The 26918-nt window shown below is 42.0% G+C and overlaps 1 protein-coding gene across 2 annotated transcripts; it reads right to left on the reverse strand.

The window, feature by feature from the left end:
• Positions 1-26910, reverse strand: abch1 (ATP-binding cassette, sub-family H, member 1). 2 transcript variants are annotated; one of them, XM_046401485.1, is made up of 20 exons: positions 26195-26910; positions 23030-23178; positions 21373-21532; positions 19952-20106; positions 18353-18460; positions 17082-17175; positions 14055-14129; positions 13333-13513; positions 13043-13139; positions 12767-12935; positions 12122-12222; positions 9100-9170; positions 8848-8897; positions 8446-8502; positions 8205-8275; positions 7835-7923; positions 7200-7303; positions 5104-5263; positions 4765-4869; positions 1-3996 (listed from the first exon to the last, which is right to left on the reverse strand). In XM_046401485.1, exons 1-20 carry the CDS (start codon positions 26264-26266, stop codon positions 3890-3892), a joined length of 2175 nt encoding a protein of 724 aa, XP_046257441.1. In that variant the 5' UTR covers positions 26267-26910; the 3' UTR covers positions 1-3889. The 2 variants fall into 2 exon arrangements, with proteins under 2 accessions (XP_046257441.1, XP_046257442.1); XM_046401486.1 differs by lacking the exon at positions 26195-26910 and adding an exon at positions 25627-25868.
• Between the last annotated feature and the right edge of the window lie 8 nt (positions 26911-26918).

The following is a 26918-nucleotide window of genomic DNA, read 5'->3' on the forward strand; positions in this document are numbered from 1 at the left end:
GGGTTTTTCAGCAAGGTTTTATTGTTTCAAAACACATGAATAGAACTTCACTTAAGCTTGTCTGCTATCACAGTGCATACATGTCACAACACAGGAGTGTAAATGCTCAACATGCCCTTTGGGGAGAGACAGCGGAGGTAGTCGACTGGAGTTTGGAGCAGAGTGGAAAATCCTGGCAACGCAAACTTTCACAATGTGTTCAAATGAACTGCAACAGCCTGAGATAAAGTTAAGAAGTGGCTGCGCGTTGACTAATCTGAACAAGACCACAGTTCAAGAAAACATCGAAGGAGGTGCAGGAACATTTTAGACTTGTATCCACCTTAAAGCTTTTTCCCTTCAAAGGCCAAAACTGAAACTTAATGCTAGGATAGAAGGTTCCCTTAATTGTCACTTACATCGGATGTTAAAAAATGATTAATTAATGGATCCTGCTTATTTATCAAGCGTTCTTACCTCACAAAATAACAGCATAAACATTAGAATTTTTATTTGTAGTAGAAACCAGACTGAACTTTATGGCAGACCAACTTCAGCCCCAAGTCCCCACTTTGAACAGTCCTGCATTTGGTAAAAACAACCATAGATATAAAGAGTTTAACGCTCATAATTCTGCTTCATCAGGACTGCATGGCTGTGGTTAGAGCAGATTTGACTGATTCCGCTTCTCCTGCCATATAAACAACTGGCATCGGATTTTCATTCTCTTTTTTCCAAGCATCTCGCCCACTTCAAACCGCAGAGATAAACAACAGAGGCATAAATCACACAGAGAGGGCATCCTCATTCATTCATGAGACTCTGCTAAGCAACATTATGGGAACAATAAAAGAGTGGAACAGTTTAATCAGCTTGTTTGTCATGTTTTGCTCCAACATGTTTGATTTTACACAACGCCTAGTTGTTTAGTTTGCAGATAGAATTTTGACTGGAGTTATTTTAATGTTAAAATTGAACATATATATATGTTATAAAGCACTTTAGAACAAAAAGCAACACATCATAGACAGTCTTACACACATCTAACACTTTTTTGTTCGCAGTAATATCACAATTGTCCACTAATTGTCCAAAAAGCAAAAAGCGTACGTTGACATAAGCACATCATTTCACCAGAGACTGTCCACCAGTTTAAACTTATTTTATAAAGTTGAATTATTGTGCGATGGGAGTTGAATGAGGCACGTAGGTGATTCCACCAGGACGCGGGATTCATGTTCGACTCCACGTCAAGGTAAGAATACAAACAGAGCTACAGTATGTATCCTCACAGTTTGGCAAAATACAGTGAAGTCCTTGTTGGTGTCATATGAATGTGATAAAAAGCATTCCTGTAAGAACAAGATGCTCCCTGGTGTTTATCAAACGAGAGCACAATCTCCCCAAAAATGTGCAACAGGGACTCTGATGAATGTACAGCAGAACAACAGCAGATTTACAGTTCGGGGAGCTGTCGTCCATCATCACGCACAACCTGCTGCACAAATATCTCCACCATTAGTCCCCAAACCAATGCAAACCAACCGAAGGAATTTACAGTCTTCCAGATTTCGTTATTTATCCTTTTACTGGACACATAAATTCTTCACTGCATTAATATGACTGGCAACACGTAGCATTGCGGCAACACGTTTAAACACAACACATGCAGGCGTTTAGTCCTACAACTGACTTGGGTGAACACCTCCAGCTAAAAAACAAACAAACAAAACTTCTGATTTATCAGAAGAATGTAAACATTTTTAAAATCTTATGAGATTGGCACAACATGTGATGCTGGATTGAGTCAAAAGTTCTTAATTTCAAAGAAATAATTCAACATTTTGGGATATTTGGGTGTATTTGCTTTCTTGCTGAGAGTCAGATCAGAAGATGATACCCCTCTTATGCCTGTGTGGTAAATATCAAACTACAACAAGCAGCCAGTTAGCTTAGCTTAGCACACGGAAGCCAACGTCACTGCTAAAGCTTGCTAATTGATTTGTTACATCTTCTTTGTTTAATATGTAAAGTGAAATAAAACTATGTCTTGGCAGGGACCAGTGACTTTGAGGACCTCCTACACCTGGAAAAACCCCCCACAAATCTTCTCATCTTTTTTGACAGAGCCAGGCTAGCTGCTTCCCCCTTATTATGCTAAGCTAAGCTAACTGGCTTCATATTTAGTGAGCACACATGAGAGGGGCATTGATCTTCTCTTCTATTTCCCAAAAGGTGGAACTATTCCTTTAAAGGCAGAACGCACGTGGTCAAGTCAGAGAGCTCATTGATTTGGAGATCAATATGTTTTCTGTCCTTACAGAGATGAGTAAAATGCAAAGAAACGAGCTGCATATAATTTTTTCTAACTGGTTACTTTTTTCACAATAAGCTTTTTCAACCATACGTTACTTTCTGATTCAAGTGAAAAAAAGAGAAAACATGAAAAAGAAAATCTCACTTATTACTGGAAAAATAAATCTAAATAGTGTCTTATGGTTTTAAAAACGAAATAATGTTCTGGTGTTAATATTAATGTTAATGTCAATATTCAATAAAACTAATTCAAGTACTCTAAAGAGTTATTTTAAAATGTGGCCTTTCTCACTACTGATTATTTGTGCACAAACTCAGTCTTTTGTTTCCCATTCCTTCTACCTTGACTCCAATCCAACTACTATGGTGGTCTACATTTGAAAGTTATTCTTCTTTTCTTCCCTTTTCCCCATGACATCCCAAAGGCACATCTCCACAACACGTCGAATCCCAAACAGCAATACTCCAGTGTGCTTTTGTTCTGTGTTGTTGGTGGGAGACTCATTGTATGAGCCGTTTCAAACTGCTGTGTAAAACATATAACATGTTTTGCACGGATGCAGACAGCTTGCAGAGCACGACGCACCCAAACTGCGAGACGAAATCTGTCCAACAGCCTCCACTCCGCCCAGCAAAGTGGAGCGTGATCAAAAACAACGACACAGTACGAACCTTTTCCCATCACCAGCGTCAAACCCCACATTTTTTCCTCCTTCAGGAGATTCAGGCACCAAACACAAGTTATGGAGGACATCGTCAACCTGAACTGAGAACAACAGCAGCAACAGCGAGCACCTGGTAACGCTTCCCGTCACACATCAGGCAGGACGTAAATCTGAACAAAGACATAACAAGCAAGGAAGCAGCAAGACAAGACACTGTTGTTGTGTGAAGTCTGACTGGGTGAGTCTGCAGCCATCAGCACTTTGAGACCTAAGCTGGGATTCCACATGAAGCAATCTGCTCCTTAATTTGTCTGCTTGTAAAGTAAATGAAAAAAAATGTAAAAAATGAAAAACAAAAATTATAAAACATCTTCACATTTTCTTGTTGTGCTGACTCCTTTTCTTACAATTTTATAGTTGACATTTATGTCGCTGTAAGGATGAAAGCCATTGTCCTCCAGCTGTACCACTAAATCTCACTATTAGCATTAAGACAAAGGGCAACCAGAAATAAAAAAATGACCCTGAGTTGGTTTGTGGCCCATTCTGAGTGAAGAGTTTCAATAGGCTGCACATATAGGTTAACCAAACTGTAAGACTATACGCTAACGGCCATTTTAAAAAATATTGTGCATGTGCTTCTGTCATTTTGTGTATGTGCAGCAATTTGAAATTTCACTCGTGCTCGAACAGGCCAAAGCAACTGTTGCAGGATCAGGCAGCCGATTGGTGTGGGTGTGTGTGCGTGTGTGTGTGTGAGACAGACAGTTTGGAGGAGGAAGACCGATGCATCATCCTCATCAGTCCGTTAAATCACAGTGACTCCTCCCTCCTCCTGCTCTCTGCTGCCCCGGTCCATCCAGGTGAGTCGTTGGCTTCACCTGTCGGCTCTGTCCCCGCACTGAAGAAGGTTCTCTGGGGCGAGGCTGTCACGTCCTCAGCTTTAAGATGACTGTGGCCAGGATGAGGAAGAAGGTGTTCCAGCCCAGGGTGACCGCGAAGCCTCGCCACACCATGAACCGAGAAAGACCCCAACCTGGTGGAAAGATTTATATTCAGTGAGGCCAAAGCTGGACACGTCGCGGCTCAGCCCAGAGTGGACAGCTGGCTGTTGGTGTTTGCCAAAATATTAAATGTTATCCCAACATAATCAGCTGTACAAGAACTTACAAAATAAGATGCAGTCCTAAAGCAATACCTTTTAGAAAATAAGTTAGCTTAACATAAAGACTAGAAATTTCTACCTACCGGCACCTTTACAGTAAAAACCATCAATATCTCACACGTTACCTTCCTGTTATCTGTGTACAAGTTCATCGAGGCTGTAGTGACTGCATGTATGAAGCAAAACAGGAATATCACACGCGATTGGACACTAAGGTAAAGTAAATCAGTGAAAAAAAGTTTCAGTTCATTTGCTGAATTGAATTCCAACTCTCTCGACTTCTGCCTGTGTCTCGTCTTCCACGGCACCTCCATGATAAGGTCTTCAAACTGGAAATGGCTGCCCTGACTTCCTGTGCTTGGTGTGTATCGTGTAACGCAGAGGGAGCTCGGGGCTGTCGTCAGCTCTTATTGTTCAGAGACGATGAGGTCGAGAGAAGGAGAAAGATTGGAAACCGCTATACCTCATATTCCAGGAAGCTGAGTTACACTGGATCCAGAGCTGATTAATGATTTAGACGATTGGCCGATACTGACTACGCTGTGTGCAACCACCTGAGCCGTGTGCATGCCTCTACACACCAGCGGCTGAAACATTATGAAACCGATGAGTGTTGTGTAGCGTGTGCGAGTGCATCACCTCTGTACATGATACAGCGAAGGGCTTCTGAGGCGTAGGTTTGAGGAAGAACAAGGCTGAGGTAGCGGAGAGGATACGGGATACACTCCACGGGCCAGATGATACCTGATGAGCAGGACAGAGAGGATACTGTGTAAGACGTCATGTACACCTGCTGTTGAAATACAGCGTGTGTCTCCATGTTCTATCTATAATAATAAACCCCACAAAGCATTTAAACAATCTCAGGTTTCTCTTGTTTTTACCCTCTTGTGATGTTTCACATGGACCTTCAGTCCTGTGTTCTGAACAGCTGAACACCTTATCACAACAGGTTTACTTTTGCTGGTCAGAGCCTACCGCTGAGGATGAGGTTGGGGTAGAAGATGCCCAGGGCGGCCTGGTTGGCATTCTGCTCATCGTCGATCGCGGCTGAAATGACGAGGCCAAACGAAATGCCGGTGACACCCTGCAGCACGATCAGAATTATGACCAGCACCAAGGAGCCTTCATTGGGCATCTGCAGGGTAAGAGAGAGAGATAAAGAGAAAGATGGGGGTAGACGAGTGGGAAAAGATGACATACTAAGGCAGGTTGGTCAAGTTTAGGCTCACCCACACATCAGTAGTGGACCTAAAAGTGGAGTAAAATGGTGAAAACTGAGAGAGACAAGGAGTCATGGGCCTGCACACTCTATTTACATGCAAGATATAAATGAACATTCACTACGAACTTTTTAGAATATTCAGTAGCAAATACAGCCTTTTCATCTTCACTCACTGACGATGGTGATACTTTGTACACTTTCTACTGTGATCAGTTAGCAGAGCACACAGATATAAGAATGTCTGCGTGGTGCATAACGTGTAAATCTTAAAAGAGTCTCTGCCACACAACCTACACAACAAAGAGCACTACTGCATCTGAGAACAAATAACTTGTATAAAGTCCTTTGTAGTTGCAGCAAAACCGATATATAAGACAGATAAAGGGAAAGTGGGAGAAGCCTGCAGAGACAGAAAGACTCTGTGATGTTCTACACTGATCTTCAGCCAAAAGTACTACAAGAAATGAAAAGAAATGTCATTGCTGATTAAGTTTGGCTGTGAATCACACACACAGCAAAGCCCAAGCAGAGCAGAGGCGCTGAAACTGTTCACAATCAAATCAAAACAGAGACAAAAGTCTGAGTTCAGAAGATTCAAGATGATAACTTGAGCAGAATCTGCAGGAATTTGTACGACTGGTGTGTGTGTGTGTGTGTGCGCGCATGTGTGTGTGTTGCTGCACTTGTGCTCAGTGTGTTAAGACACTATCCGTCTCCCCTGACAACGTGCAAAAATAGACCTGCACCGAGAGGCCACATGACTACACGGTTGCCACAGCAATCCCTGGATATGTCCCTGGATACGGCCAACGCAGGGAGTGATTTATGCAGCGGTGGTCTCTTTGGACTTCAGCACCTTAATTAACACACACATGAACGCTCACACACACACACACACACACACACATTAATTGACCAAGACGAGAGCACACACACCCATAAAAAGCATGTGTCTGCATGGGCTCAACACACAGTTACAGACACAAACACACACACAGATGATATGTATCCTCTCTGGTCTGAGTGTCTTCTCTTCCTATTGATTCCATACACGTCTATTGAAAATCAATAAAAAACCCCATGTTCCCACTGCCTTGTTGTTCTCTCAGTCACCCTGACCCTGCTGACCTTCAGGCTCTGCTGGAAGAAGATTTATTTCCTCTCATGTGCTCATGTGTTTTGAAGAAAAGCACGAACAGGATGTTGGAAAATAAAGGCCTGTTTAATGGTTAAAGTTATCATTAACATAATTATGACACACACACACGTACTGTAGGTCATGTCAGATTTCAGACAATGTCGTGAAAATGCAAATGAGCAGGGTAACAGACGTGTGACACATTAACCTTCAACATCTCAAGGTCTGCACAGACCAAATCACATCAGCATGCAGTGACCTTCGAGGAGGTTTCAGCTCTTTTAATGAGCCTTCCAGTCTCAGAAAAACTGATTTAAACAGCAAGTTTGGTGGTAAACTAGAACTGGAAATATTATTGTGTGTGTGTGTGTCTACCTTAGGATTTCAGCTTCATTTTAACATTAAGTGAGGGCGTTGTGGTCTGAATGAGGGGAAAACTGGGTTAATCCTGTGGTCTGGTTTTGCAAATGAGTATTGGCAAAGAGGTGAATGTGTGCCTGTGTGTCTGTGAAAATCAATCAGTCAGTCAGCACTATTAATATAGTCAAACATTTCTCCAGGCCTTTAGTTATTTTAGTTTTCTTATTACTTATTCTATATCATCCTGCTGTCAGTTTCTCCCCTGTGTATCTTACTTTTACTGTTGAAAAACACTTGTTTCCCAATCGATGAAGTGTCATTTTATCTGAAAAGCGTGTGTGTCTGTCGAACCTTGAAGACGAGGAGGATGAAGAGGAGCAGCAGGATGATCTGGACGCTGATGACAAACAGCTGAGAGAAGAGGTGAGCCAGCATCGTCTCCAGAGAGCTCACACCTGGTGGAGAGACAAAGACAAAAGAGAGAAACAACGCATTATTTTTCAGTTATAAGCTCTGATATCAGAAGTAAAACACCATTAACACTGATGCATTCGTTCTCATCTGAATCTAAATGTTTATTACAAAGATAAAGTTTCCATCAGTATATTAATTAATTCTTTTAGAACTCTAAACTCAATGACCCATAATGAGTAAAAAACAAAACAAAACAAAACAAGATTCTCTTCTGATCATATTACTCCCCCTACTGGTCACATCTCACATTACACTTAAAAGATGCACTGATTGAATTCATATAAATAAATTAAATGTCAAAGGATTTAAATATATCTGCAAATTAAGAGCAAACATCTTACATATTATCACCCAAAAAAACATCCAAACAAACTTCCCAAACAATCAGGATTCCTATAGGAGTCTTCGTGCACTAATATTGCCTACTCTATCGCAGGTATTTTTATATATATGTATGTATGAATACCACTTTTTGTAGGACTGTATGAAGAGTGTGAACTTTGACCTCTCACCTGCGACCCAGCATCTGTCCAAAAGCCCCTCCTTCCTCTCCAGGACAAAGGAGAGAGCTGTCAGACCCACGGCCAGGTAGAAGGTGATACTGGATGGCCAGAGAGGAAGTTAAATGGCAGGTCGTCATGTAGCTAAAGAAGACTAGCTGCTTCAGTGTGCAGGGTTACTGACCTACTACGATATAACACTATATTTATCATTAGCACCATGAGTTTTAATACAATCTCAGTCATTCGCCATAACTAAACTACCAAAAGGGGAGTGAAAAGTCAATAAACAGCTTTTTTCAGCTAATTCTGGTAGCTACTGTATTGGTAGATAACAACTGTCTGACCACATACTGGATAAACTAGTCCACATCATACTGACCTGAGCACAGATCCGGGTGTCACAAACGTAGTGAAGTCTGTGTTTTGGTTGCCATAGATCGGCTCTTCAAACTACAAGACGACAGCAGCAGAGGCAGCAGCAAAGGATTAAAGTTAACGTAACATCAATAGAAACACAATTTTCCATGAACTTGTTCCTAAAGTCGAGCCTCTTCTGTTTTCATGCATTTCTAAGCTGCAGTTACACTCATTTATTTCTCTTTCAAAAACCTTTTTTTTACCTTTATTGGCAGGGCGGCCAGGTACGACAAACTGCTCAACTTGTTATCCACAAAAGCCTGCAAACAGAGGACAGAGTAACAGTTTTACCAAGCTTAAAGATAATGTTCGAACATGTGAAGTGTAAGGATGGCAGAGTGTAACTTATACTGCATCAGGGCTTTGCCATAATTCACCACTGTCTATACTGATACTGGAAACATACTGTTGCTGTAGTGACACTAAAGCTAATATCAAGTGTTATGTTACGTTTGACTGTGCTGACCCACGTGTGTTGGTTTATACAAGCCACACTGCGTATGTTGTCAGACGCCCTGTTTATGTACTGGATGCATTGAAAGATTTCTGATCGTATCTCTGAGAAAAATGACAACATCTGAATATTCACGCACAGACTTTCATACCTGAAAGGCCTCGTGCAGTTTCTTCTGCAGCATGAGGGCAATCTGTTGATCTAGACGAAGCAAAGATGAACAACTTCAGATATATGGCCACACATTTCTGATGTCTTTTAAATATTAAAGAACTTGCACATCATGTTAATCCTTACAGTTTTATTAAACACAAGGAACATGAAGAATTTGTCATTGTTCAATATAATGTCTGACCACTTTCAGCAAAAATACAACAAACTGTCAGAAGCGTTTGCATCTTACTCGTCAGGTCCAGCCAGACGTGGACTGATCCTCCATCCACCACCTCTCTTGAAACCTGCCGCTGCATCATCCTGCAAAATCAGGGACACGTTCATGATCTGAAAAAACCTCCCTGAGCTTACAAATATATTCAACGATTACAAGATAACTCGACCGAGGTGGAGCAGAGTAGATTTATGTGATAATAAAACAGTCAAACACTTTAATTGGGGCTCTACGCTGGCCTAAATGTGACTGTTCTTGACTGAAAACATCAATCCTAATGAAGGGAAAACGGACGACAGCTAAGTTTTGAAGCTAAAAAGACAACCAAGCAAAAGGTTGTTATCATTAATCTAAATAAAACATGGAGGGTTAGCTAGGCTCACTGTTCCTGTGGCCTTGTCAAGTGTGATCACGAGTGTGGATGTGATCATTTTTGAAGATTTAGTGAATTTAAATTTGTTTAGGATGTGAAGTCAGGCCTTGAGTTTCCCTTGACAAGAAAGCCTAACCACTTTAATCGCCTCTTGCCTTCCTCCCTTAATTTGTAACAAACTCTTAAATATCTCTGTAACAACCACCATGTCCTGTTCCAATCTTTGTGTGTGCGTGAAGTCTATAGGCAGACATGTGTACATGAAGGCAGATGGCACTTAGCGAGAGAGAGAACTCTGTGTTTTAATTAGTTACTTTCTGTTTACAGACACAACAATATTTGCACCTGTAGAACAGCTCCGCAGGGCTGCAGCTAATGCTTACATTATCAATTAATGTTCTTATTGTTTTCTTGATTACTTAATGTATTGCTATGCCCATTAAAAGTTAGAAAAATAGTGGAAAATGCCCATAACAACAAATTATTAATAATAGCTATTCCTTACACTTGCTTTGCATTGGCTCCTTACCCATCATGCCTTCTGCACACAATAATGAACAGAAAATGAACGAGGACAAACTCGTCACCTTACGAAGGCTTATTAGAGCACCATGAGAAAACATCTTTTGTTCCCCTCAGGTGAGTCACATGAGCGGCACATGATTCAGCCAGAATGAGCGTTTGATTGGTCGGCGCTAAGCTGTGACCTACCAGGTGCGTTACAGACAGGAAGGACCAGACTGTCTACCCAGGTGTTGCTAAACACACACACACACACACACACACACACACAGTCCACAAGTCCACACAGTACTGTAATTCACTCCTGAAACAACAACACATGGCCTTTGCCCGAGCTGACTCATCCTCACATGATGGATGATGAATTCACAGGTGAGAGTTGGTGTAGTCTGATTTCTGTGTGTGTTTACGTGTTTCTGACACAGAGAGACAGTAAGAGCAGAAGACCAAGGCAAAAGTAACAAAGAAGAGAGAAAAAGGAAATCTAACATCTGCATTTCAGGAAATTCAAAATAGATTCAAGTTCCTCTTTTTTAGTTTGTCTTTTACTTTCAGCTTCAGTCAGCTTTAAGAGCGCGTGTTTTCCCGTGATAAAGTGAGTCAAATATTTTACGCTTGTGGGAAAACTAAGTCATACTTTATCATAACCCAAGCGGTCAAGCACTTAACAAATGGCTTCGCACTATAATGTAGTTGTCAGCAGACATAAAGAAGATGACTTGTGTCCGCTTAAGGCCCCTGGCACCTTCCTCCACATGATGAGGGAATTCCCTCCTATTGCAACTGGTTTTGACTCGCATCAACAAAGTCACACTGTATTATCTGGATTAGGTGCAGCAGAGAAAATTGTTTCTAACCTCCTCACTGTCGGGCAATCACACACTGGAGTCTTCTTTACTGGATTTTATACACCACTACTGAGATGTATGGAAACGTCAGTGAGCAAGACGCTGAACTCCAGATTGTTCCATGTGTGTGTTCATGCACAAGAAGCTAGAAGCCAGCGGCTCTGTGATGCTACTTATAGAAATGCTTATAAATACTCAGCATGCTAACATGCGCTCAATGACAATGTTAACATGTTGGTGTTTAGTAGTACAACTGGTCGCAAATCAATGCAGTGTATTCAGGTCAACCTGGTAATGGCGCTACGTGGAAAGTCACCAAAATTATTTCAATTAATGCTGAGGGGAACATGAATGTCTGATCAATCAATCCAGCAGCTCTTCAGATATTTCAGGATCAAAGTGGAGGACTGATCAACCTACACGTCATCTTTAGAGCTGCAATGCTGGTGTGTGCGGTGGGGTTAAGAGTTGAGCGTGTGTGTTTCTCATGTTTCTCTGCGTGATGAGTTTGTCTCTGCTCGGCAGCTGGAATGCTGTCTGTGCGTCACATCTGCATTGTGATGGAGCCGGTCTGCTTTTCTGTGGGTTTTGTATGACTCCTAAAAATCCCTTTGACGCACACAGTCTGTTCTGCAATCAGCATCGGCACTTCAGGCGCACAACATCACAAGCATCAGTCTGCGCTGTGACACTCATTAAAAAGCTATCAGAGGTGAGCCGACTGAGGAGGGAAATGCAAGCCTGGGAACAAACTCGACACGCTTTCTCAGCAGACACATAGTGAGGGTCAGACTCCACATGTCTCAACATGTCCAGTCACAAACAGGTCCGACTCGCGCTACTGGCACTTCATTTTTGAAATACAGTTTTTTACATTCACATGCAGGCTTCCTGGGAAATCCACGTCATTCGTTTCCTGTGGCAGCGTTTAATACGGTGGCCCTGAGACGTGAACACACGGCAACTTACAGTATAAAAACAGCTAGTTACAGCAAGGGGCACTGAAGCAGACATGACTGTCTTGCTCTATCGACCTCTTCAGCAACTTTTTAACTCGACAAGGACATAAAAATTCAGAGAGCACAGCACAGAACTACTTATTCCTGCTTCCGTACGAAGTGGCTGCTTCTTGCTGATGCTGGCGGGCATGTGTAGTGTGTGACCTTGTCTACCTGTGACCTCTCAATGTCACCTGCAAGCCATCATGATGCAACCATTTCTGGCATTTATTAATTGATTATTAAATGACCCATAAGCTGATGACCGAGACATAGAAAGTAACGCTGTCTCTCACCTTTTTGTCAGGTAGCTGGTGAAGTTGCTGCCAAAGCCAATGACACCCCAATACTCTCCATTATAGATCCCATCAAAAGCATCCTTATGGGACAATGGAACCTGCGGATGCATAGATATAGAACAAGAATAATTTATATATTATACACTATATTTTAATCTTTTTTAAAAGACTGCAACCAGTGAAGCACATTCAGAGCTTTCAGTGTTATTGAGCAGCATCAGTGGACCTGCTGGGGGTGTGTTATACAGGGTATTAAAAGTTTGTGGTTTGAGTCACACAGACAAACAACCTTTCACTGATTTCCTAGAAAATGGAAGTCTGAATGTTTGTTCTGCTGCAAATGGAAGTGAAACTCACTTGCTTAATATCAAATTAAATATAACAGGGCAGACAGAATTGATTTTCAAACACACAACAGCCACTCAACATTTTCTAATTCAACAATGTGACTGATGTATAAATTCACAACCTGGTGTGAATGATGTGAGAAAATAAATTTGAATCTACTAACAGTCTGACATGTTGATTTGACAGAGAAATTACCCAGTTCCTCTTTGGTTGTGACACATAAACACATGACAACAGAGTATCATCGTGTCCGATGTGTATTAATATCTACATCTCCAGAGGCCGAGTTAATACCTGATGTATGCTGGAGTTGTCCAGGAAGGAGAGCAGTGATCTGCTGAAAGCGGAAGGGGAGGTCTCGTTGTTGACCACAGCAACCTGGATCCCCTCTGGGTCTCCTCCAACGCACAAACAGATCAGAGAGATCTGGATGACGGGCAGCAAGAACTGGAAACACAAGGAGCTGCGAAACACAGGGGTAACATTCAGAAACGCCACAACAACACGTCGCTCACGATAACCTCTGCTATTACTTACTAAACATTTCAATGAAATATTCCTACAGCGTACCCTGGCATTCTCCTCATCCGCACCAGCGTTTTGATCATCAGGGCTGCGATGTTTCTCCACTTTGGCAGCACATGTCTGGCTCGAACCTTCCAGTCCACTGAACACAGACAATAAACAGTATATGACGTTGCTCAATATTTATGTATTTCCCACACCAAAAAGACAAGAATCACAAACAAAATAGCATGTAAACATGCACTGACTACTACGGACAATGCTCATATTTGGTGTATCACAGCTAAACTTGATTTATAACAGTGTCATAAACTGCAATAATATCAGTGTAGTACCTGAATATTTGGGCGCTTCCCCTGCAGCTCCTGGTCCAATCCCGAGAATTGGCCGACTTTCGTCCCGTCCGCTCTCGAATGACTGGCTGTTCTCCAGCGGCCCCTCCTGCAGACTGGACTGCCGTTTGGAGCTTTCCCCGTCCGAAGCCTCACACAGCTGCAGGAAGGCGTGCTCCAGGGTCTGCAGCAGGAAGTGATGTGGGTGAACAGGGTGACCAGAATGCCGGTATTCAGTATGTACACACAGCGGGCAAATGTGGTCAAGATTTTTGTCCAATAAGCTTCACTTTGTTTTGTTTTTAGCTGCTGTTGTAGTTTACGATGAGCTGTGCGAAAATGCCTTCATGCATCCTACTCTGCTGTCATAATATAAAGCATGACAGATGGGCCAATTATGGGCCTCAAAACTGTACTTCGGTACAGTAATTACAATATTGATAATAATTATAAATCACACACTAAATAATAACAACAATAAGAATAATAAGAGTAAATGGAACACTCCATCACTCATTATTATAACCCTGACACCAATATTTAAATTTTACAGCTAATGTATATCAAATATCGGTTATCCGTCTACTTGATAAATAATGATTGTTTTTGGCTCTACACGGGGCTATGAAGTGTGCTAACGGTATTTAAAACTGCCTTGCTTTCTGGTCACATCACAGCATCCTCGCCTTGGCTATCAGCACCTCTGGGTGTCAATATGTACTCACTGTTGCACTGTGCTGCTTCATGACTGCTTCTGGAGGAGCTTCAGCCAGCAAACGTCCGTTCCTCATCAGACCGACCTGGAGAGAAGACAGGAAAATGTTTGTTCAGTAAAGGCATGGCCGACATTCTTGCAAAATAGTAGGCAGACAGTTGATTATTCTTGCCTCCCACCAGTTATCGTGGATCAAACATGATGTCATCCTCTGTACATGACAATACACAAAATCAAAAATGAAATAAGAGATCCCGGTCCTCGACAAGTCCTCAGTGGGTCACACATGACATAAATAAAATTTGCAGTTTCTACGTTGTTAAAGTCTGAAAACATGTTTACACGACCTTGCAAGTGTTCATTCCTGTGAAGTGATGCATTGTTGTACTGTGTGTGGCTTCACTTGACACAGTTCTGTCAAGGTTAAACACTCACAAAGAGAAATAAATAATCAAATCCAACTCATTCCCACTCAGTCTTCCACCTCACCAGTCTTTTAATCTTAAATGGAGCTGAGCAGTCAGACTGGTTTTACGTGTAACTGCATCAGTATGAGGCCAAAATGACCTTGAACCTCATTTTTGTGCAGCTTTGAGAAAAAGCTTGAGGTATGCAGCTTCACAGGTAAGAGTCAATCAGTGTGTACAGAAATCTAGAAACCACACAAACAGGTCTACATGCTCACACCGGTGGTCAGCCTTCACATGGGGTATCTGGAGTGATAAAGGTACAGGGTTTTGGCTTTTGTCACCAACAGAAAACGTTTTGTCTTAACTTGAGACCATGACAAGAAAAGCAGGTTGTTTGTCCTTTTTATGGACTTTATGGACACAGGTGTGAACACAGTGATATCCCCAAATTATTACGAGGTCAATATTAATTTTATCTTATTCTGTCCATTCACAGACAAACCAGGCACATATTCACACAATGATGCTGATGTGAGGAGGTTATAGGGTTGTTTTTTCAACTCTGCGGGTGACAAGGAGACACGGTGTGAAAAACATTCTGGTTTTGTGTTTCACAAAGTGATGGAGGATTCTGTGCAACAGAAGAGAAGTGGAGCTTTTGGTTCTACCTTACAACTCTGCCTGTTTTCTTAAATTCTTTTCAAATGACTGAGCTTTTCATTTTTTCATATCTCAAAGATTTAGATTAAGACTGATCTCACTCTCATGTCTTTATGTTAAATATGTAGCTAGAGCCAGGAGGTGATTAGCTCAGCTTAGCACAAAGCTTAGCAGGGAACAACTAGCTTGACTCTCAACAACGTTTTTGCATCTCTGCTTGCATAAGGATTAACCGACCGAGGCACAAAATAATCAGCTGGCTTTAAAGTGTAATGAAATCAGTCAAGTTACATTACTCTTGCATTAATTTCGCTATGTTACTCAGTCCATTTCCAATGTTTTCATGAAGCCTCCAGACTAATTTGTCACATATTCTGTATTTAAACGGGTAGAAATCCAAAATGACACATGAAGCTTTAACAAGCAGTCAAAGAACATTTTGTAGGTGTTAATGGTGATTAATCAGCTAGCTAATGTTAGCCTACTACAGCAGTCCCATGCTCACAGTGACACTGCATACACAACCTCCAGCTCTGTAGGCTATCCAGTTGCTAATGTTAGCATGTAAATCATACATAATTGTACTAGAATTTGTCCTATTTTGATGGCTAACTGGGAGAGAGCTGAGAGTGGTATCATTTGGTCTAACTCCCAGGAGAAAGCTAATAAGCATATTTCACAAAATGCTGAACTACATGCTTCCTTTAAATGAAACCAAAGCAAATGTAGCCTGGTGGCAGCCAATCCACAGGACAAACTTACACCTGTAAGGCACTCAGTTTTCTGGACTTAACATACAAAGGAGATTACTGGTGGAACAATGACTGAACTCATGGAATGTCTGGGTTTATGCAGAGCCAAGCCTTAGTTTGACAAGCTGTTAAGGTGACATGGGTGTTAATCGTATTGTAGAAATGTGGAGCCATAGGCTAACTGTGTATCCTTCATGCTGTGTGGGGACGTGTTGGTCTTCTTTATGAGACCACTTGCAGCCAGTTGTATTTTGGCGTGGTTATGAGTGAAATGCGTTACTGACTGTGCACAACCTGAAAATGCTTTCTGTGGCAAAAGTCTGTCTGCGTTACTTCCAGTTCTCTCTGTTTCAACACGGTACACTGGATGGGGGTTCAGACTACGCAAAGTTTTGAGAAAGGATTTCAATCAGCAGCTGCAAAAGTTCAACGTCCAGATGAGTCATCTCTTGCACCATGATAAGATCATAAAAATGAAGCCATCATAACCAATAAAGTTCTATAATTGATAACTTTTGTAGCAGTTCAGTTTTATGTTTGTGTGCAATATGATCTTAACATTCTTGTAAACAAATCATAAGTATCAGTATCATAAGGCTGGCATTACATTTTTCTGCAGATGCAATAGAACTTTATTGTGGACTATTTTCACCGATGGATTAATACATTTGGTGCTCGACTGAGTGTATACAGCAGCGCGATCGTGTATTTACGCTCAAAATAAACTGCAGCACTTTAGTTCATTCTAATGAGGGAATATGAAGAGGAGAAAAATATTTAAGTGAATAATGAATCGGAAACAAATTATGAACAAAAGGAAATGAACTGGTAACTAAAAATGTAAGAAAACTTTGCTTTGTCAGTAAAATGTAAAACAAAGACATAGGAGAGCTTCAAACTCTACAGTTTTTTCCTGTTTACTCTCGTTCAGCGGGAGGTTTTGTCCCTCCTGTCACAGCTAATAGAGAATAAACTTCATCTAACATACTGACACAGTGCAGACATCAATGGACTCATTGTTTTTCTATGAAGGGACAAAACATGATTACTGTGGGTGCTTTGTTCTCTTGATCTTCCAGCAGTATGTCCTGAATCTTGCTTGTGAGTGTATATTTATGTTAAATTTGTCCTTGAGTGTGTATGTACATGCATGCGGGTTCTCTGTGTGTTATCTGTGTGTGTGTTTCGTGTCCATGCACACATCAATTATCTCACCACATTGGCTTGCCTGGCCTCCTCTATGTAGTGTGTGGTGATGATGACAGACACTTTCCCCGTCTTCACAATCTCCACCAGATGTTGCCAGATCCTAGAAAGGAGAGCAAAGAAACCAAACAAATTACACAAGACTTGACCTGCTTGTTAATAGATTTTTCCGAAAATTGTGGTCTGAAAATGCTCAAAGGCTCGCCAGCAGCAGTTTGGCTGCCAGCCATCTGATTTGAGGCTTTGTGGTGCTTTACACAATGAGACTGGAAAAACCCACTGAGGGAGGGCAGCGCGCTTGCAAAAAGGTTTCCAGGCTTGCTTTTCCAGAACACGTTATTATTAATTCTTTCCCAGCTGTCATTTTGTAATATTGGAACCACCATTTTGGAGACGTGGACATTGATGGTATTATTAACATTTTGGAACAATGCAAATGGTCAAGGTGAAGTCTAATGCGCCCTGTGCAAAGTGCAACACAAAACCCATCAGATTCAATATTTTCAACACTGATGGAGCGTCTTCACACTAACAGACGAGTATCTGCTGTTCTCAGTAAAGTGATATTAATTAGCTTTTCTCATGCAAGTAATTTTGAACTTAAATCAAACAAGCAACAAGACTACAAGATAACAATCTCTTGAAGTAATTTTGATTCAAGCAGGCAGGCAATATATCAGTGCCATATCAGTCAATATAATACCAATATGAAATAAAAGATTTATTTGGGTTACTGATTAATCACTTTAGACTTTAAATGTTGTCCTTTCCATTGCAGCTGAGTGATGTCATTTTATGGACTTCTTCAATTGTCCCCGCTGAATAAAATGTCTCACTTCTCTATTCATGATTTTTTTTTTTGTGGCAGACTGCATATCACTCACTCCTAGTTTAGAATAAACTCCATCCTGCTGGTTTGTCAGTTTTCTTCTACTCTGCTCTCAGTATTGTGTTGTAAAAGTGACAAATACCGAGTAAATGAAAACCAGAAATAATTGCAAGGAAGATGTATATGTTGTCACATTAATAACTAAGGATACAGAGAATTAAAATATTTTATTTTGCCAGGATCATATAGGTCTGGTGAGTTCAGTCAGTATATAATATTTCCTCTATGTAAATCCAGTGTCTCCTTTTAGGTTTTTATGTTTTTGTTAGTTCACATGAGGATGTTCTTTAACAAGACAGACATGAGTTTGAAGAACAGCTCTGTGTGTGTGTGTGTGTGTGTGTGTGTGTGTGTGTGTGTGTGAGAGAGAGAGAGAGAGAGAGAGACATACTTGGCCCTGAGCACAGGGTCCACTCCCACAGTGGGTTCGTCCAGGATGAGCAGCTCTGGATTCTGAAGCAGAGCCGCTCCCAGAGACACCCTGCGCCTCTGACCCCCACTGCAACACACAGAGGAAACACATGAGGGCACAAAAAGAGCCAAAGGTGAATCTTCCCCCACATTCCTAATTGCTTTGTAACTGGTAATACACCTCGCCTGTATGCATGCCGCTCACTCCTGAGGGAGGCGGTGGGGACGCCTGCAAGACAAACCTGCCTGACAACACGGAGGAAAACAACGAGTCTTGAGCAAGGGATGTTGGGGGGAAGACACGTTATGGCAAATTGATCTTATTGTATTAATATTTTGATAACAGCTTTTAATTGATCACAAAACACTTGGTCCTACACTGTATTTAAGACAAACAAAAGAATCCTTTGAAGCAGAGACCAATGCTGAGTGTTTACTCATACCAGGAATACTTTGCATATTATGTGTCATGGACCGCGTGTCACATAAAGCTGCAGCAGAACAAGTGAGGAGAAGCCTGTTGCAAGATCATAAACACTTCACTTATAAATAAATATGTCATTATGTTAAATACTTTTAACATAAAGCCAAGACACAAGGTCTGAACTAAAACACATTAATATTACAGCAAGTCCACCTGTAAATATTGCACGTAGGAGTTTTAGTTGCAGCTCAGTAACATGGCTGTTACACCACGGATGACATAAATATTGCACGAACTGCTAATGAAAGCTGGTCTGAGGGGCCTCTTTGCGGACAGAGGGGTCTTTGTAAACAATCAGGGAGTTGAATCAAGAGTCGAAACAACATTATTCATCTGCAGAACATAAAAGGGCCATAAAACATCATTATGGATCTCTCTATCGGTGCCCGACAGATTGCAACAGCATATCAGTTTTCTCTCACATCTTACAGCCAGGATTTGGCATAAAGAATAAAGTCACATTTTCAAGCAGAGATCCATCGCAAATATATGGTGAAATGCCACACACTACATTTTTATTTTGCATTGTTTGATCATTTCCTTTTATGCAGTTACAGCATCTTCCCTTGTGGAACATATAGAAACGAGAGAGGCAGATAGTGGAAGTTTAACAGAACATTTTTCTTCTTAAACACTACGAGCTGCCGGAAACATCAGCAGCAGAAAACTGGCAGGGAACCGATGAGACCAAGGTCTCATCAGCCTATTATTTTATGGGCTGAGTTTACAACCCGTGGAGGACAGAGATTGTGTTCGTCTGTGCGTGGACACTAATTCAGGTAATTCAGGTTTCAAAGTCCACAGGCATCTGCATACAGCTGTATAAACTGTAGAAAACTAGATTCCTATTTAGAGATATGCTGCATTTGGTTTCAGTTGGCTACACACACCTGAACACAACATCTATAAATAATATGGCTGTGTATTTCACTTAGCACAAAAAGTCTAAAAGTACCTGCTATAGCTTCTGGTGTGAATACAGCGATATGTTGTGCAACAAAATGGAGCTCCTTTCAGTCATACAGCAACAAACCCCACGATCAAAGTTCATGCTCATGTTAAGCTCATGCTGTCTCCCACTACACGCGGTTTTACCTGAGATTTCGGACCAGGCTGTTCTTCTGAGGTAGATCCAGGAAGTCAACGAGGAAATCCATGCGTGCCTGGGTTTCCTTCGACGTCAGGCCGTGGATTCGCCCAAAGAAGGTCAAGGTGTCACTGATGGTGAACTCGTTGTACAGGGCCAGCTCCTGCCAAACACAAAGACAACGTTTTAAAAGTGTGTGTGTTTGTGTGTGCGGACTCACATCTAACAGTAGCATTTTTAAGCTACTGCAGATTTTCGAGTCCCACGTGGACCATCACCACGGCCCTGACTTAACCACACAAAGATACTTGGTATGTATAGAAGTAGAGTAGCTGAAGCAATAAGATGACAGAAGCATCAGCTGAGTTGCAAACCGTCCTTCTCTTCACCGATTCATCTGTAGCTTCCACGCGTTGGGTGTAGTTTTAAAATTTCCCAAACTTGTGTCGAAAAGAAGTTCATTTTCTACACACAAGCAGCTGTGCAGGGACTTTGATATTCAAAGCTAGTTTTTGATACTTGACAGTTTCTGATACTCTATGTCACGAACAAAGAATCTAAATCAATACCCAGACAAAGTTGGCTCTTCATCCTGATATCCTGATTTGTATCTGCACTGCTGCCTCCTGATCACCTTCGAGTAAACATTTTTCTTAGAGTGCTTCTGTCCCTGAAAGAATTACTGCCCACATTTATTGGGAAAACATTTAATCTAGCAGGAACGAGGACTTAAACAAAAGCCCATACGGCCATTTCCCTCTAACAACAAATGAGTATCACACATTATATATTGCTGACTTTTCTATTTGAGACAAAGAGGAAGAAGAAATTAGTTATCTCTGAATTGCGGCCTCAGACAACCGAAAGCCAAGTGCACTACAGTGGTGCAACGGTTGCACAGAGGGAAACAGATGAGGTGTCACATTTCCTCCTCTCTGGGTCACAGACATCAATATGACATACAGGTTACACACAGGAGGACATATGCCTTGCGTGTCATCAGCCTCGTTTGACAGTAATGAGACCCACTGAGCTACAGGTCCCTGACTGCAGCAGAGGCTAAACTAAAGACGCCCCAGGGAAGGCACTTAGTTCTCTGTTTGGAGCTGTAATCATCAGCTCCTTGACATGAATATGAAAGATTGTTCTTTACACAACACTAGTGCTTAAAAACCTTCACCGGCACACTGATGTTTAGATGTAGAGCCGAGTGTTTGGACTTAATGCTAACAGAGAGCTGCAACGGGGAATCTGGTTTTTAGGTTAGATCAAGTGTTTTTGGAAACATGTTATCTTTCAAATATTTTAAGCATCTTTAGTCCAACACTGCGATGGGTTTATTTATACAGGTAAGACCAGGAAAGCCTTAATGTGAGCACAAATTCACCTTTTAATGTGTGAAAGATACATTTTAAGAGGTGGGGTTTACCTGCGGCATGTATCCAACCATCTTCCCTGGCACGTTATGACCAGGGAACGCGGGTGGTTTTCCCAGCACCATGATGTGACCCCGCGAGATTTTCAGAGTTCCCACGATGCATTTCAGAAGTGTGGTCTTCCCACACCCACTGGGTCCCAAAAGGCCATAACTGCAGCACAGAATCAAAAGCACTTTAGATGAGAGTTTAAAGAGAGCGAATACTGTCTGTGTAAGCATCTCAAGATAGCCAGATGACTACTTTAGATAAAACTAACAACGCCTTTAGGCAGCTTAACAAAGTACACATTAGATTGTATAAGTTACTGTCAAAAAGAACAAAGCAATACAAGTTTAGAGTATAACATCGTGTGCTGTGTTCATGAGAATCTTTTGGTCTTTTTCTTTTCTCGCTGTGTTCACCCAGAACATCTGATCCTGAAATCTCTTACCTGACTGCTTAAAACTCATTACAGTTGGAGCAGAAAGAAAACAAATCATTCATCATCAGTGTGAGCTGCTCCAAGCTACGTGCTCAACACCGAATAACCATCAGACACAGCTAGCGGCAGAGTCGGTGGAGACCAAAAACAGAGCTAATAGAGGTCAATGTTTCCTGTTTATCAATGTAAAAACTCAAAACAACAAAATGAAGAATGAAATCTACGCTGTCAGAAGAATGAATTTTTGCATGAGCATAATGTAAAATTCTTCATGAGTTCATATTGACCAAACAAAAAACAGATCATGTGGACTCTGCTTCATTTGCGCTGTTTACATTCCAGGTGTAACACTATATCCAGTTTAGTCATTCGGCACATTTCCAGCCTATCAGAGAAGTGAAAAAGCCTGTTGCACTGCTAAACAACCTTAAACGACTCAAGATTTTTTTTCTTCCTCAATCTTCCTTATCTTTGTCACTTCAGGAATGCAGATATGGTTGACAAAAGCAATCCTGTATTGCACTAGCCTGCATAAATCCTCTCTTATGAAGCTCTCGTGCAGAGAAACAACAGAGGAGGATGACTGACAACCATATGAAAAACAAAAGGTATTTGTTATGGATTTCAGTTATTCCAAGAACTTAAAGCTGGACTAATAAGCCAAAAAAGAAATAAATAAACATTCGCTCTTAACCGAGATAAAATACTGTAAATTTCTTCACAATGATGATGCCTTCAGCCTTTCCTCTCAGTGCTCTTTGGAGCAGATAAAGTAGGAAACTGGCAGGAAACTGAGATTTTGATCAGGCAGTGTAAACATAACAAAGGAGAGGGCGAGTAGATGGGCTCCAGCCAAGGCCTGGACACCCGAGAATGGTGGCCACACTTGCATGTTGAGACAATACCTGCTACAAGGGGAGAGGTGGAGGTGGATGTCTTAAAGTACAAAGTACAGTATATCTTATCGAAAGATAGGTATCATTAGTTTTACTGCCTTTTCAGTACTTTTGTTTATCTCGTTTGGCTTTTTCCGGGTTCCCTGTCACCGCTTTTGAAAAAACACGGGTTTAGTCCAAGAAAAAAAAACGAGCACAAGAACAGATGAAGAGAAATTCTCCTTTGAGGCTGGATTTTGTTTTGACAAAGAGACAAACTGATAAATGTTTTATCAAACGATCTGAAACCACAGCAGTGATGACAGATTTGAGTCAGTGCTCCCCACTCACATTTGTCCCTGTGGTACACTCAGGTTGAGGTTGCTGAGGACCTTCAGTTTGCCGTATGACCGGCACACATCTCGGCAGCAGATCGCAAACTCCTCCTGTCCAGCAGGCAGAGAAGCCTCCAAATCAGCTTTCATGGTCCCCTCCTTCAGCTGCAAGGGAGGAGATGGTTTGTTAAGCAGCAAGAGATCCTGATGGCTGTCTGTGTGCAAGATCATATTCTGATTATTCTCAGTTTTCACCAAATAAACTGAGCAAATGTGACAAGACCTGATGAGGCTGATGAGAGAAATCTGTCACGGCACAGGAATACAATCATAACCCATGAGATGATGCAGTTCAAGTATATTATCGACTGTATGCACGTATGTCATAATCACATACGCCTTATGATGCTAAACTCTTTAATCCTCAGAACAAAATTAAGTTTTCATTCATACATACACTTGTGCTCCAAGAACTGAGGTCTTATGTGAGAAAATATCAGAATATCAAAAAATGTCACTGATTCAATTAAAAAGGCTTTCTGGTATTGTGAAGGTCAATCTTTGGGATTTTGGTGGTTAAATTGAAGTAGTTTTTTAAGATGTGCAATAAAGCCGAGTGGGACAAAAAACATATTTTGACAAAGTTAATGGAACAGATCAAAAATGAAAACAAGAATGTCTGCTGTGAGACAATACTGTCATCATATCTTCTCATCTTCTGCTTTCTGATGTTGTTTCGTAGTACAGGACAAAAAGCTGCTCCTTAAATGCATCTTTTAACTTGCTGCAGTTTGTTTTAGTCACAAAGCCATGGGGGAAATATCAGCTACAACAGCTGCCAAAGCTGTCTCATTTCCCTCTTTGTTTTTCACTAAAGCTGCAAATCTTACACCTGCTTTTCCCAGACATTACAGCTCCTCAGCCAGAGGCAGAATAAGCTTTACTGATGCGCATACAAGGAATCTCTTCCTTTATTTTGTAAAGCCACAGGGGAACAACCTTCCCTACATATTAAATTAAGTGTTAAAATGAACAAATCCTCAGTTAAACAACCAGTCAGACAAGACTTGTTTTTAACAACTGCAAGACGTTGCTGTGATCATCCCCAAAACACCAAGGAAAAGGTTTGTGTCGTTCAATACAAGGATCTCAACTCAGATTCTCCCGTTTTGTCACCACATCTGGCTGGTTTTGTTACACAGCAAAACACTGACTGCTGTTAAATCACCTCAAACGAGTGAGGCGAAATGCACTTCTGCATTACAAAAACACATCAGCAAACACTTCAAGAACAGAGACGAATTGCCCTTTCACCCAAGAGTCCAAGATTAATTTCACTTCTGGGGCAGCAACATACCAGACCAGCTCTCTCTTACTATGATATTCCTGGTAGTTTCTTTGCATCTGGTCAAGCTTCAGCAGACGAAGTATTTGGGTCTTAAAACAATCCCTTTGCCCAGAAATCTCTAATAACGGCCTTCTTTCACGGGTTTCCCCCTCCCTCCGGTCTCCAACTAAACCCCTCCTTTAATCCAGCATCTCTCATTTTCCAGTGAGGGGATTAGGGATCTTGCATTGCATAATCTGACACATTTGGTTGGCCTCACCTTTGACACTGTAGCCTACATCTGCAAAATATACATCAAGACAGATCTCACCCTCATTTTGCATGAATTAGACCACAGTCTCCGGAGGCTGGGATCATTTTAGGTCACTTTAAACCCAGTTAAGATCCATCAGCGTCATCGGAGATAACGCTTGTCAAAAAAAAGATAAACTCATACACAGGAAAACAAAGTGATGGCAAATGTTGACCTGATGGAGGATAAAGCAGCAATGTGAGCAAACACTCACCATGACAGAAGATGGAGGCAAAAGGGGGAAGTGGAAAGGATGAAGAGAGGCCGATGAGTGAGTCCACGGACTGAAGACAGCAACTGAAGAGCATGTGATAATCAGCTGAGAGAAAAATCTCAGCCCAGCAAATGCAAAGTGGAAGAACAGGTTCAGTTAACAAGCCGACAGGTGGAGCATGGATGCTTTTGGCGGTAGAACACCCACCTAACACACACACAAACACACACCACACTTCTGCATGGTCTGTAACAAGTGGCTTTACTCAGAACTCAGAGGGAGGTGCAGTGTTATTTACATCTGACTTGTACTGATGCTCTTGAAGTGTTTGCTGATTTGCTGAAAAATTGTATTTTTTGTGTGGGCGTTTTGCACAAAAATGACTACTGTTTGATTGTCAGGCTTGTTGGATTCACTTTTTAGTCTTTCCTTGGAATTTGTCCTTTTGTGTGTAATCCTAGCAGTCTGAAGACATCACTTTGCTCTGGTAATTTGTGATTTTGACGTTTCAAGTGCTCGATTGTTTAATACAAGTACAGAATTAAGAGAAACGCAGTAAAATAAAGAGGCTTCAGTTGCAGTCCCATCCAGGAACAGGCCTGTAAGGGGACAAAACACACACACACACACACGCTGCGCCTCTGCGGGCTCTTCTGGTGGACACTCTCGCCTGTCAAACATCTCAATCAGCCATACAAAGCTTCTCTTTCCATTCATATGCGGCTCCGCTCTGCTCTGTTGATCAGGAAAAATACTCACCTTTGCCTGCCAAGTTATTGCCAACTTGCGTCACCGCCAAGTGGGAAAAAAACGGGCTTGACAGGCGCGCTCAGGTCTCTCCGGAACCGGCACAAACCGAGGCGAGCGAGGCGCAGACTGTTGAGAGGCTGGCTGCTGTCGGGATATTTTATAAGCTGAGGCTCGGTAACCTACATCAACCGACCGACCAGCTGCTGCACTTTCACTTCTCGCTTTCGCATCAGCGCGGCACTCTCTCTTTCACACACACACACACACACACACACACACACACACACAGGATGTGAGCTTCACGGCCGCAGCAGTTGTGACGCCCCCCACCCCTTCTCTGTGAGGTTGCTAAAAAGGTAAAGCTCAGCCACCCTTATTCTAAGCCTCAAATAATGTGCGAAAACCACGTTCCAGAAATCGCTGAGGTTGCTGCGACGGGTGTGCAGCCTGCAGAGTTTCTCTCCATCTTGCTGCAGCGCCGTGCGAGGGACTGGAAAGGCCTGCTGTCAACGGACGCCCTCACACGTGAGCGGTTTCGCAAAGAGAGCAACCCGAAATATCTCAAAGAGCATCTTACCCTCACCTCAATCTCGGTGCAGTCTGCAGCAGCGGCCGTGGCATCAACCCGACCGGCAGCCTCCGCGGCCATAGCAGCAGCGAGAGGGGCGGACCGGACAGCCGGTTGGGTCTCTGCAGGGGGAGACAGCGAGAGAGGAGGAGGAGGATGGGGAGGAGGAGGAGGAGGGTGGTGGTGGAGAGGGATGGCTGCGACACGGGACTTTGTATGCTGAACACCAGCTGCACTCTCTGTTTTAAAGAGTGACAATTAACTTGGAAAATGAGATGTTGCAGGATTTTCTAATGGGTTCGTTTATTCACAATTCTGGGCCACAGAAAGCTGCTGTCTGCAAGGGAAGCTGCACAGGAAAGAAACAGATTTGATATGCAGTGATGAGGTTCAGCGTCTTGTTGTTCTTCCACTGAAAGAACTCATTTAGGTGATATGAGTGCAGCTGGTGTTATTTTAAATGACCTGTGCTTTTGTCTGTATCACTTTTAAAAGGCAAATTTACTCAAAGGGACTGAAATTGATCTGTAATCAAAGGAACTTCTGTCAATTGGCCTTTCATTAATAAGATCCAAAGTAACTTGATCTGACTGATATTCGCTGCCATCGACCTGCCTGAGGAGTGACTGACTGGCTGCAGTCACGTCATTTCACCCTCAGTATTATGTGTCTGCTGTTAGGAGTCTTGTTGCAGTTCTCCTTGGTGTCCTCATGGTGGCTCGTCTTCGGAGGG

The sequence above is a fragment of the Scatophagus argus genome, chromosome 10, assembly GCF_020382885.2.
Source record: "Scatophagus argus isolate fScaArg1 chromosome 10, fScaArg1.pri, whole genome shotgun sequence".
In the NCBI taxonomy this organism is placed as follows: Eukaryota; Metazoa; Chordata; class Actinopteri; family Scatophagidae; genus Scatophagus; species Scatophagus argus.